The sequence below is a fragment of the Radiomyces spectabilis genome (assembly GCF_025331425.1).
Source record: "Radiomyces spectabilis strain NRRL 2753 chromosome Unknown BYT42scaffold_14, whole genome shotgun sequence".
Lineage (NCBI taxonomy): Eukaryota > Fungi > Mucoromycota > Mucoromycetes > Mucorales > Radiomycetaceae > Radiomyces > Radiomyces spectabilis.
The window spans coordinates 589,140-601,826 of NW_026251939.1; the positions used below are offsets into that span (position 1 = coordinate 589,140).

General features: G+C 44.8%; 2 protein-coding genes and 1 non-coding gene across 3 annotated transcripts; 2 read left to right on the forward strand and 1 right to left on the reverse strand.

Moving 5' to 3' along the window:
- Positions 1 to 36: 36 nt before the first annotated feature.
- On the forward strand, positions 37 to 1,929 carry BYT42DRAFT_586059 (tetrapyrrole methylase). Its single transcript, XM_051570040.1, has 2 exons — positions 37 to 1,156; positions 1,232 to 1,929. Exons 1-2 carry the CDS (start codon positions 130 to 132, stop codon positions 1,786 to 1,788), a joined length of 1,584 nt encoding a protein of 527 aa, XP_051419423.1. The 5' UTR covers positions 37 to 129; the 3' UTR covers positions 1,789 to 1,929.
- A 5,716-nt stretch (positions 1,930 to 7,645) lies between these two features.
- BYT42DRAFT_t132 lies at positions 7,646 to 7,717 on the reverse strand. The gene has a single exon. It is a non-coding gene; the product is annotated as a tRNA-Glu (tRNA).
- A 1,877-nt stretch (positions 7,718 to 9,594) lies between these two features.
- On the forward strand, positions 9,595 to 12,122 carry BYT42DRAFT_617835 (uncharacterized protein; the record flags this gene model as incomplete). Its single annotated transcript, XM_051572215.1, has 11 exons — positions 9,595 to 9,661; positions 9,746 to 10,011; positions 10,082 to 10,555; positions 10,629 to 10,834; positions 10,902 to 10,916; positions 10,999 to 11,016; positions 11,091 to 11,247; positions 11,329 to 11,475; positions 11,538 to 11,747; positions 11,815 to 11,856; positions 11,931 to 12,122. The coding sequence occupies 11 exons, from the start codon at positions 9,595 to 9,597 to the stop codon at positions 12,120 to 12,122; spliced, it is 1,794 nt and encodes a 597-aa protein (XP_051419424.1).
- Between the last annotated feature and the right edge of the window lie 565 nt (positions 12,123 to 12,687).

The window sequence follows — 12,687 nt, forward strand, 5'->3', positions numbered from 1 at the left end:
CAATCAAATTTTGAGCTGGTGGCGATTGTCTGCTTTGCCTCATCTTGCGTGATTTTGATTTGTGGTATCCACTATTTAAGAAATTATCGTTTGCACTATGCTTGGTTGTCAACTTGCTTATTGCTCGCCATGTCTTTTATTCCACCACCGAGAGTACCGCAGCCTCAAGGAGGGGCATCGCTCATGATCGCTTTCCAATGCAAACGAAAACACATTCTCGTCATGGGCAACAACTCGATCGCTGCCAGTCGCGTATTGGCCTCCTTAGAAGCCGACGCTACAGTAACACTGGTCGGTTCGCAACAAGCGATGTGCTCTGAACTGTTGTATCGTATTCAAGAGAACCAGATCTCTTGGGGAGGTGAACGATTATATCCTGAACTGCTGGCAGACAAGGATTTAGCTTTTGTATGCGGATTTTCGTCCAGTTACGAAGTTAACCAAGAAATCGTTCGTCAATGCCGAACTCACCGAGTTCCGGTCAATGTCACTGACATGAACGATCTCTGCGACTTTTTCATGACATCTACCTATCGGGATCAGTCTTTGCAAATTGCTGTCTCCACAAACGGACAAGCTTCCAAGTTGTCCAATCGTATCCGTCGACATATTGCCGCCAATCTTCCTTCCCATCTAGGCGATGCCATCAATCGGGTCGGCATTCTACGAAGAAAAGTGCGCAAGACCGATCCCAGCTCAGCCGCAAGTAGTCGAAGAATGAAGTGGCTCGCTCAAATCTGCGAATACTGGAGTATGGAACGACTAGCGCAGTTATCGGATCAGGACATGGAGGATCTGTTGCAGGACTATCAAAACGATGAAGGTTATGAGAGTATGGAAAAACTCCCTAGTCTATGTGTACCATCACCAGCATCCATTATCAACAAATCAGCTTCGCAGGGTACCATAAGCTTGGTAGGATCCGGTCCAGGAGATCCAGGGCTTTTGACTGTGGCTGCTCAGGAAGCCATGGAAACCGCCGATCTCGTATTGGCCGACAAAATTGTTCCCGCGGAAATTGTGGCCCTTGTCAAATGCGAACTGAAGATTGCTCGCAAATTCCCAGGCAATGCCGATGCCGCTCAGGAAGAGTTCAATCAGATTGCATTAAAGGCGCTGCGACAGGGCAAGCATGTCGTACGATTAAAACAAGGAGGTAAAGTCTTGTGGAAAATAGTCGATGGTTGATCACAGAAAGAAATGCTCATCTTGCTTCATGGATTATGCATAGATCCATTCTTGTTTGGACGTGGAGGTGAAGAAGTGCTATTTTTCCGTTCCCACGGTTACTGTCCAAAGGTGATTCCTGGTATTTCTTCATCCGTCGCGGCTCCTCTCCTCGCAGGCATTCCCTTGACGCATCGATCTGTGGCTTCCCAATTCTTGGTCACCACAGGTACAGGGGCGAGAAACTCGGCAGCTCCTTTACCGGTATACGACGAGCACCGCACGGATGTGTTCTTGATGGCGATTCACCGACTAGAAGCTCTTACACAAGACCTCCTTACCAAGCAAAAATATCCCTCTGACTTGCCTTGTGCGATTGTTGAACGAGCCAGTTGTGCGGATCAGCGTATTTTGTGGGGACAACTGGACAACATTGTGCAAGTACTAGAAAGTGTGGGCGGAAGTCGTCCTCCAGGATTACTGGTCGTAGGAAAAGCCATTCACGTTTTAAAACACGACCATTTTCAGTCCACCGGCGTGGCCAACAATGTTATGAGTGGGTCAGGGGACTCCCACAGTAGCAGTATTCTACAACTACACGACCCAGATGCCGTATTCTAAACCTGCTCATTCCATCATCATAGCCCGTCGAAACCTTTAACTACTTATTTCATGTAATATATCATTTCCTCTCATCAGTTCTTCAGTTCACATGTAGAAAATAAAGCTCCAAAAACCTTGTTCAATTTATTGCAAAGGCAATCACACTCAACTGCATCCACATTATAGAAACAACAAAGAACTAGATATTACTAAATCCAAGGGAGTCGCTTCAGAAACAACTTGGATAGATCATTCCACAGTACATGATTCTGCAAATGCCTACTTTTTATACACTGTGCGACCACTAACCCCCTTCCATTTATTTTCCCATGTAGGATTTCTTTATTTCTTTAGAGCGTTTTTTTTTTCCACGTTGATCCAGGGCGAGCAATACTCCGAAACGAATGCGTGTTCATACACCCTTAATAAAAGAATGTCTTTTACTTTATACAAGGTGAGAGACGTTGGTTTATCGAATATGAAGAATTTACTCTTTATTTTTTGTCCAGGGGGAGAATAGCCCGTAAACAGCATACTTTCAAGTTTTCCTAATAAAAAAAAAACACAGCCTCTCCTTTACGCCTATTTTTGAAAGCTGGCATTATCCTTGAATCACATGGAAAGATCGAATGCATCAAAAATAAAATAAAAAAAAAACCTATAAAAAAAAAGGAAAATAATGTCGTGGCTGAAGCGGATAACGTCCGAAAATGGTAATCAGCTTAGCATCTTGCTAAGTACAACCATCCTTTTATCAAAGTTTTAGCCGCTCAGCCATTATCCTCTTTAAGAACATAGACCGAATAAGCACATATAAATATCTCCTTATAATTGACAAAAATAAAGCGTTATCTTTCCTATCCCTAATCCTCTTGTTTCCCACTCTGGTGATCTTGCCGGTATATCAGATCCGAGTGAAGTACGACAACTGGTAGCGGCTGTTTATGAGTTCCATCCCGTTAAACCTTGAAGATATCTCTCTGCTGACCGAAGAAGACAAAAACAAATTTGAAATCGAAGAACGTGTGCAAAAGTTATTACCGCCTGAATTATTTGAAGAATACAAGAAATACCGAAGCTGCAAGCACATACCCTCTGAAGCCAGACTTAAATCCACACCGTCGAGAGAAAAGCACTGGCAAAAACTTGCAACCAATCTTGCCCGCAAATTTGAAGAAACTTACACTGGAAAGATGATATCTAGTGATACACCAGCCACACCTGCTGCGTCCGTTACACCTGTAACACCTGCCGGACTTACTCCCCATTTTGATATCCCACCTGGCCTCCGTATTCCTCCTCCAGAAACGTACAATGGCGAACGCACCAAGAGCGTTATTGACAACTGGCTTCTTGCTGTCTCCCGTTATTTGGAATTCTACGCGGTTCCAAAAGAACGATGGATAACCGTTGCTGTGACACTCCTCCGAGGACGAGCTCTCACTTGGTGGAATCGACTTGACATCGATCACCGTGAGCCACGGACATGGGAAGACTTTAAGGCTCGACTCTCTGCCGAATTCTGTCCGGCTTACTCTCACCGCGCCGCCCGTAACCGTCTACGAGAACTCAAGCAATACGGCACAATCACCGAGTATGTTGACGCATTCGAAGACATTCGTCTGGAGTTGCCCAACATGACTGACGACGAGGCCATCGACCGGTTTATCTCTGGATTGCGAAACCCTGTTGCTGCCCATGTTCTGGAAGCCGACCCGATCGACTTTACCGAAGCCGTACGTGTTGCCCTCGCCTATGAAAGTGGTCGCCGCCTTGGCTATGGTGCTTCCTCTCATGCTTCGTCGACTCCAGAATATTTACGACACGAGGGCGTTGCTCCTATGGATCTCAGTACGATTGTCGCTGCTACGGTTGCCCAACTGAATGCATTGAACCACCCTAGCCAGTCTCGTCACCGACAATTGCCTTCGCCCTCCCGTTCTGCGGCTCCTCGTTCGTCCTCTTCTCGTGCCGTTCAATGTTACTGGTGTCGCCAAACTGGGCATTACCAACGCAACTGTCGCGAACGCGCCCGCGCCCATAAAGAGCTTGATGAACGACATCGTCGTGAGATGTCTGCCCGCCTAAATAGTATTGAAAATATCAAGGACGAAATAAAAGATTCTGATGATCTCGCTTATTCCAATGTCTCTCCCCCGGAGTACCCAACCATCTCGCCTGATTCTGATTTCTTCCAAGAGTTGAACGCTGCTTCCCCTGGTCGTCTTCCTCTGTATGACTTCGTTATTCAAGGTCAACACTTTCGGGCGCTGATCGATAGCGGCGCTAGTACCAATTACATTAGTCCCCGCGTGGCCAATCTTGCGTCCTCAGTTGCACATGAAACCCATGGTCAGGTCGTGGAAACAGCTAATGGTCAGCATGCCCCAATTAAAGGATCTGCCCACATCTCAGGAACGATTGGTGATTTTACTACCGGTTTTGACGCGCTCATTTTCGATTCGAAGTTCGATATCATTCTTGGTGATGCATGGTTGGTGGCTAACAAACCCATCCCCGACTGGCCAAACCATGTGTGGACCATTAACAACGATTCTCAATCGTTTATTATCCGCCCTATCAGCAGCACTTCCTCGACTGATGATGTCAACTTTCTCCTGTCCGCCAAACAAGTCGCGAAGCTCCTTGCCAACGATGACGCCCGCTGTTACCTGGTACATCTCCAAGCTAATACTGCCGAAGAGGTGAAGAATCCTGAGTGGGTCATCAAGCTGACTTCCAAATTTGCTGAGATATTCCATGACGATATCACCGATTTGCCCCCCGACCGCAATGTTCAACATGTCATTGACACCGAAGATGCCACGCCCGTAAACCGCACACCTTACAAAATGAGTCCTCTGGAACTGGACGAGCTCCAACGCCAACTCAAAGAATTACTGAAAAAGGGACATATACAGCCAAGCTCGTCTCCGTGGGGTGCACCCGTCCTCTTTGTGAAGAAAAAGAATGGTGAGATGCGCATGTGCATCGATTATCGCGCACTGAACAAAGTTACCGTCCGAAACAACTATCCACTCCCACGTATCGATGAATGCCTAGACCGCCTCCGTGATGCCCGTTACTTTACCTCCCTTGATCTCAAGTCTGGATATCACCAAGTACGAATCAAACCCGAGGATGTTCCAAAAACCGCTTTTAATACTCGATACGGTCAGTACGAATTCCTGGTATTGCCCTTTGGTCTCACCAACGCTCCGCCAACGTTCCAACGCCTTATGAATTCGGTATTGAAAGATTATTTGGACAAGTTCGCCATGGTATATTTGGACGACATCTTGATATTCAGCAAATCCCTTGAAGAACACCAAGAACATGTACACGCCGTTCTGAACAAGCTCCGTGAAGCCCAACTGGTTGTCAATCCCAAGAAATGCCACTTTGCCCAGACCGAACTATGCTTTCTAGGGTACGATATCTCCAGCGAGGGTATACTGCCGTCGAAAGAGAAAATCAAAGCTGTGCAGAATTGGCCGGTCCCTACTAACGTCCAAGAGGTACGCCAATTTATTGGCCTAGCCCAACACTACCGTCGCTTCATTCCTGGTTTTGCGAGCATTGCCGCCCCGATCACCGACCTCACTCGAGGCAATGGTCCCAAACAACGTGCTATCACCTGGACGCAGGAATGCCAGCACAGCTTCGATCTCCTCAAAAGTAAACTCGTCGAAGCGCCGGTTCTAAAGTCTCCTAATATGACAAAGCCGTTCCGAATTGAAACCGACGCATCCGATTATGGTCTTGGTGCCGTTCTGTTACAAGAAGACGACTCCGGAGAATGGCACCCAATTGCCTTCGAATCCAAGAAACTTTCCAGAACCGAAAGATCCTACCCAGCTCAAGAACGAGAGTTGCTTGGTGTCCTTCATGCCCTTCGTACCTGGCGTTGTTTTATCGATAGCCGTGAACGAAATTATGTAGTATACGTTGACCATTTATCCCTGAAATCGCTGCGAACTCAGAAGAACCCGACTCCTCGCCTAGTCCGCTATCTTAATGAACTCGAATCCTATGATCCCGATATTCAGTACAAACCTGGCGCCGAAAATACCGTCCCTGATTTACTCTCCCGTGTTGATGGCCCCTCATGCGAGCCTGAACCTTTCGAAATCGAGCCGAAGTATCTCTACAGTATCGATGAACCTGAAGAACCCCACATCGATCCCCGTAACGATTGGCCCCGCTGGTATGTGAAAGACCCGGAAACCTGGCCCGCCGAAATCAACGCAAAACTCAAGAAGTACCGTGACCATTTCGTCATCCGTGATAACATGATTTTCTACCGCCCGCAGAAGGATCACCCTAAAGAACTTCGATACCTTCGCTTCGTCCGTCGCGCCGATTTAATCCAAGATTATCACAAAGGCTTTGGGCACACTGGAACTGCAACCATGTACGACCTGATGAAGACCCGTTGGTGGTGGCCCGGAATGCGCGACGATATCCAAGCCTGGACCAAAACTTGTCCGTCGTGCCAATTAGCTGCCAACCAAGATCGTAATATTCACAAGGCCCCCATGCACAATTTGGAAGTTCCCGCCGCCTTCTCCCGCTGGCATCTGGATTTCATCGGTGAACTACCAACGACAAGCAATGGTAACCGGTGGATACTCGTTGCTGTCGATTATTCTACGAACTGGCCAATTGCTCGTGCGGTACCCGAGGCCACTGGCGCTGCCATTGTCCAATTCATTTATGAAGAAATAGTCCTTCGTTTTGGCTGTCCTGACGAAATTCTGACCGATCGCGGCCCCAACTTCATGTCTCAAGTGGTATCCAGATATATTCGCATGCTTCGTACTCATCACACTTTGACTTCAGCATTCCACCCCCGCACAAACGGCAAATGCGAACGGTTCAATCAAACGTTGAAGAAGATGTTGAAGAAGTACATCAACGGTGATGTTTGTTCCTGGGATATCCACCTGAATACTGCTCTGTGGGCTTGCCGGATCCGTAAACACCGCACTACCGGGTACAGCCCTTTTTATTTGACTTACGGCCGCCATCCTAAAATTCCTGGTGATGTTGCCTCTCCTTGGATTCAAGTTTCTGCCACCGAACCCGCCCCAGAACAATTAGCGGACGACGCATACACTTACCTCCGAAAGCTACGCGAAGCTCGAGATACAGCCGAATGGCGAATGCAACGAAACGCTGAAGCTGACAAACGCCGCTGGGACGAAGTTATGCGCACAGAAACCCAAACGTTCGATATCGGTGACCTCGTCCTTCTACGCCATGAAAACAAAAAGGGTCTTGAGCCTTCTTGGATGGGTCCATATACAATCATCGGCCGTAATCTCGACAACGATATCTATCAGATCCACGAAGTCAACGGAAAAGAATACGCCTCTTGGGTTCATACCGATCGATTGCGTCCTGCATATGCCACCGAGGAAACTCGCCGACAAGCCTGGTATATCCCACGCATTGCCCGTGCCCTGCCTTCTCCCAGCCCGTAAATGTTCTCTTCCGATAAATTTTTTCTCTCTACCCGTGCCGCACTTCTCTTTTCTCTTCCCTGGTTGTTCCCTAGTTGCTCGAGGTCGATCAACGTTCTAAGGAGGGAGTAATGTCGTGGCTGAAGCGGATAACGTCCGAAAATGGTAATCAGCTTAGCATCTTGCTAAGTACAACCATCCTTTTATCAAAGTTTTAGCCGCTCAGCCATTATCCTCTTTAAGAACATAGACCGAATAAGCACATATAAATATCTCCTTATAATTGACAAAAATAAAGCGTTATCTTTCCTATCCCTAATCCTCTTGTTTCCCACTCTGGTGATCTTGCCGGTATATCAGATCCGAGTGAAGTACGACAATAATTTGCAGAAAATCTTCTGAAAAAGATATTCCCCATCGGGGAGTCGAACCCCGGCCGTCTCGGTGAAAGCGAGAAATCCTAACCGCTGGACCAATGAGGACTTGTTGATGACACGTCCCAAGTTCTGTGTTGAGCCTCAAGTCTTTTCTGCCGGTTCGGCCCGGATTGTGACGTTGACTTACGGCAGTTCCGGACTTACTCCGAAAATGACCCCATGATTTTATCCTTATTCGTTGCTATAGATAATCCCCCATAGATTTTTGTGTTACTATATTTGCTCCGCCGTATATAAAAAGGAGAATAGAGCGAAATAAAAGGGGCAGTTTTTTTGACCTCATTGAAGAAGTACTATCCTCGTACCACGGTGTTAACTTGAGATCCCCGTCCAGTCAAATAAATTTTTATTTGACCGTATACGCTAAGCAAGTACCTGCAACTAAGAAATATCCCTCAACACGAAGAATCGAGCTTCCGCGATAATTGCAACAAGCTACCACGGCCGAGAAGTGGTAGAACTGAATTGAAAAACGGAACTACGAACTGGAAAAGGACTGCGTCGGTTGCTTCCTGTTGTCGAACGCCTTCTTAACTCTGCTAATTCTCTCGCTCAAGTACCGTACGTGTCATTGAAGTGTGAAAACCGAAGTTGTACAAGCCTCGGCCGACTGCCTTTTTCGGATTTCCCTTGTTCTGGTTAATTTCTGTGGTTGCCTGAATTCGTTGGTCTTTTCCCTTTCTTTTGGTGTTTCTCCCGTGGTGCTATGATGTTTGGGCGATGAAATATCGATCGATTTGTCGGTTCCTTCTTTTTCAGAAGCGGAGTGTGAATTGGAAGTTCCGTTCGATTTTTCGTGAAGTTCGTTTAACGATCTGAAATTATCTTATGATCATTACGCGTTCTGACGATGGCTCAAATCATGATTATTTCTATTGTTCTTACATATTATGTAATCCCTTAGTTAAGAAATTATAGTACGGTGAAAGTATTTAAATGTCTTTTAGATATTTCTGTATCTTCATCCTTAAGCTTTTGTCTTTTGATCTCTTATTCTGGGAATACATCTTTTCGAAGATACACTTTGGACTAGCGCCTACATTTTTGGAAGTCTCTTTGGAATAGTCTGATAGTTTTTACAGTCGGCTATCGCCCTATTCGGATTTACAGTAACTGAAGTTAGTATTCGGAGGAAGAACCATGGAAGTTCTGAAGCTAATCTTCTCTGTTCTGAATATTCTTTCTTTGGGTTACTCTTGCATCAATTTGGTTACCACTCTCCCACCACACTTCACATGAAAGTTTACAATTGATGATAAACACATCAACACAAATTAAAAAGGTCACGTGACTCTGGGTTAAAGCAAAAAGTTGGTTGTAAACAGGGTATACAGTTGTTTTATTCATGCATTTCATGCCGGAGTACCGTCTAGGAAGTATAATGGTTATTAAGAAGTTCTATCGATTCGTTGCTGACTTGAACAGCACATAACGTTTTATAACGAAAGCGGAGAGAAATCTGTTACTGATGGAACAGAACTGGCTTTGCCAGCACGAATATCAAATTACAAGACCAATAAAGATGGATAAAGCGGCTTTTTTTTTTTATTTAACAAAGACTTATTTTTTAGTGCTTTGTGTTGTTAAAGTCAAAATAGAAGTTTGTTGAAATTTTGATAGAAGGTGGCAATGATCTCAATACCAGTCAGTGACAGCAAGATACGTTGCATAAAAATATTTGAAAGACTTAATTATTATTTCTCTGTCTCAGTCTCATCAGTGTTATTCATGTTTGTAAAAATGGAGAAAAAGGGGAACATTTTCACTTTGATTTTCGGTCTTGCTGCGAAAAAGCAAAAAGACGTGATTTAAAGGGGTCACATCAAGCAATGGCACTTCCGTCGGTTTTTTTTTTTTTTCGGTTTTTTTTGTTCCCGCTTCATTTTTGAATACGACTATAAACTGACGAAAACAAAAACACAATGTTACCGAGATCCTTATTTTCGGCATCATCACTAAAGTCAGGCGCATCTGTTGATAACTCTCGAAGTATGGTTTTTTTTTTTTTTTTTTTTTTTGGAACTGTGATTACGATTTTTCTACATAGGAGATTCACATGACGTTATCTTATAGATCAGTCGACTCAGTCCTCGTCGTCGCGAGTATTGCCTACTGACAGATATACCGAACGTTCACCGGCCATGCCCTATTCTTCAAGAAGTTCCAAGCGAAAAAGCTTACAGCAAGAATTCCTGGCAGCCGACAGCGATGCGAGTGGAGGAAGCTACGACGTTTCTAGTAGTGACAGCGAAAGCGACGACAGCGGGGATGAGTATAGAATGTACAGGAACACAAGTGTCATAAAACTCCAGAATCAGCTTCACAGTCTTTTATCAAAGGTTGGTGCCAAGATCTCACTTCATCGTCGACTTTTTTTTTTTTGGTCAAGTACTAATCCTTTTCTAACAGTGCCAACGTCAGAGTGCGCGTCAAGCCAAGTATATCGAGAAGGTTCGAGTGCTGAATAAAACTATTAAAAAAACGCACCGACGTCTTGAACGTGTAATGACCGTTCTTGCCGAACAAGCGTCGATATCCGAGTCGCCCATTTTGCCTTTACCACCGACAGATAATCTGTTTGAGCGATCCACCATTGGCATCCCAGCGCAGGTTCGCAGCAGTCCATCCAATACCGAGATAAAAGCCGAGTCGCCAAAACTTCCTCACAACGACGTCAGAAATTGGAATTCATCAGCAGCAACGGAATCCTCTGCAGGAGCATCTACGCATAAACAAGACTTTTCATCATCATCATCATCATGCTCCTCCTCGCGACGACCTCAATACGCAAAACGTACAGGAGGTCCGCCAGGAAGCGATACCAAGCGGCAACGATTCGCTGAATCATCCATACAGGCTGATCTGCCTTCTTCATCACGATTTGTAAGGCAGCATTGTCACATTTGTGATCGGAACCTTGGGTTTATTGATTTTTCTATCATCCTATCATTGTTAGGTTCCGCCGCCTGTGGTACGACCTCCAGCACCGGAAGCAGAGATCCAGCTCGGTTCTCAAGATACTTGTGATTTATACCTCCAACGAAAACAAACGGTTGATACCACCAGCTTCATAAAAAAACCACGCAGCTTGATTTATAATATTGCCGCGGACGATGCTGATAATGATATGAAAGATCTCATGGTTGCCACTTCTTTGGAAGGGTTAGTACACATAAAAAATGACGGGTATAGAGTCTTTCTTGTTTTCTTATTGATTATTTGTCTTTAGGGATTTACAATTTTGGTAAAGCAGACGGTAGTTGATTGAGTTGGATACGCGGTTTTAACCATCTTTCTTTTTTACCTTTTTTTTCTCGATTATCAAGGAACGCATCCACTCGAAGGTAGGCAATCAGTGATAAAGGCCAAGAGAGAAAAAAGAAGGTCCCGAATACTGATGCATGTGTAAAAATTATAGTAACGTCAAGACGCTTGGTAAAGGTCATTTATACCAATCTTGGGTTGATGATTTGTGCTGGACTTCGCCGTCAACGCTTGGATTGGTTCCGGCTATTCGAAAAAATTATAGAGACGCCGAGACTATCTCGCTTGTACATATCAACTCGGTGAGCAAGGTAAGCAGCATCTACGTATCAACACATTTTTTTTTGTACAAAGTCAAGTTTTGCCGACCCAATGAGGACACAATTGTGTAGACAAGCGTCGAAGGTCGCATACAAAGCTTGGAACAGGATCCTCACGATAAAGGTGCCTCGACCATTGCATCTGTCGAGCTTGGTCGACGATCTGCCAATGGAGGACAATTGATGACCTTTGTTACAGGCGGTTATGAAAAGTCGGTTGTATGTATTTAGTATCTGGCACGCTTTTCTGGTTTCTTTTCTGACCCTCGATCGTTCTGCAGTACCTCTGGAGTTTAGTACGGGACAATTTGAACGACGATTTTACGGTCACTAGCGTGGATCGACTAAACATCAAGCACACCAACAGCATTCAATCATTATGCTATGATAGATATCATGGTACACTTTATTCCGGAGGCGCGGATGACCGATTTGCAAGCTTTGATATGAGAACGCAAACAGCGACTTCATCGCTAAAGTTCGCCGGAAGAGTAAATAAATGTCATTTTGTGGCTGTATTGTTACATCCTTTGTTAATCACGCGCTTCAGGTCAATAGTATTCACCAGAGTCCGACCACCCCCGATCTAGTAATGCTAAGGTAGCATAATGCAATTACTGAGAAACAACTAGGCTTCTATGACAACTCATCGTGTTTTTCACAGCTTGGCACAGACAACGGGACAGTTTGCGTTGTATGACAGTCGTTGTTCTGGTTCGGACGCTATTCAATTACGATTCGGTTACTCGGAGGTTGAGAATGTATCCCGATATATTCGACCGGACTGGCATAGAAATGGTTACATGGTCGCATGCGGTAGTCAATCACACTCCAAAATTCATTTCTGGCAAGTGACTCGCACATAAAATAGCAAAAGGGAAAAAATATCATGCGAAATGTTAAACCATCTTATTTAGGGATTTGCGGTACGCTAATGTGACGCACGGACCCTGCTTCAGCTTTGATGCTCAAGGTAAAGTTCGAAAAGGAAAAAATTTCAAAAAAGAAACACAGCATTCACCCTCAAAGGTCATTACACAGGCAAATCAAGTGTTGTTCGGTGTCTTTTCTTACCTCATCGTGATACACTGGTATCTTGCACGTCTACTCGCACAATGACATGGACAGATTATATGGTTGAGCACGATTCAAAATTATCTTCACTTTGATTCATTTACGCATGATTTCTTCCGGCTTCTTGGTCAACTTTGTGTCTGTTCTTATTTTGATATTGGGAACAATGCCGTAAACATCAAAAGGCGGTCTGTTGCTTGTCACAGTTTTTTTTTTTTAAAAAAAAACTACAGCTTTCACGGGTTATACTGTATTTGGTTTCCAGTTTAAGAGAGAACGAGAATAAGGGTGGACATATATGTTATTTGATTTACAAGTTGCAATGAACAAGGTTGTTTGGGAATGAAAATTTTCGAT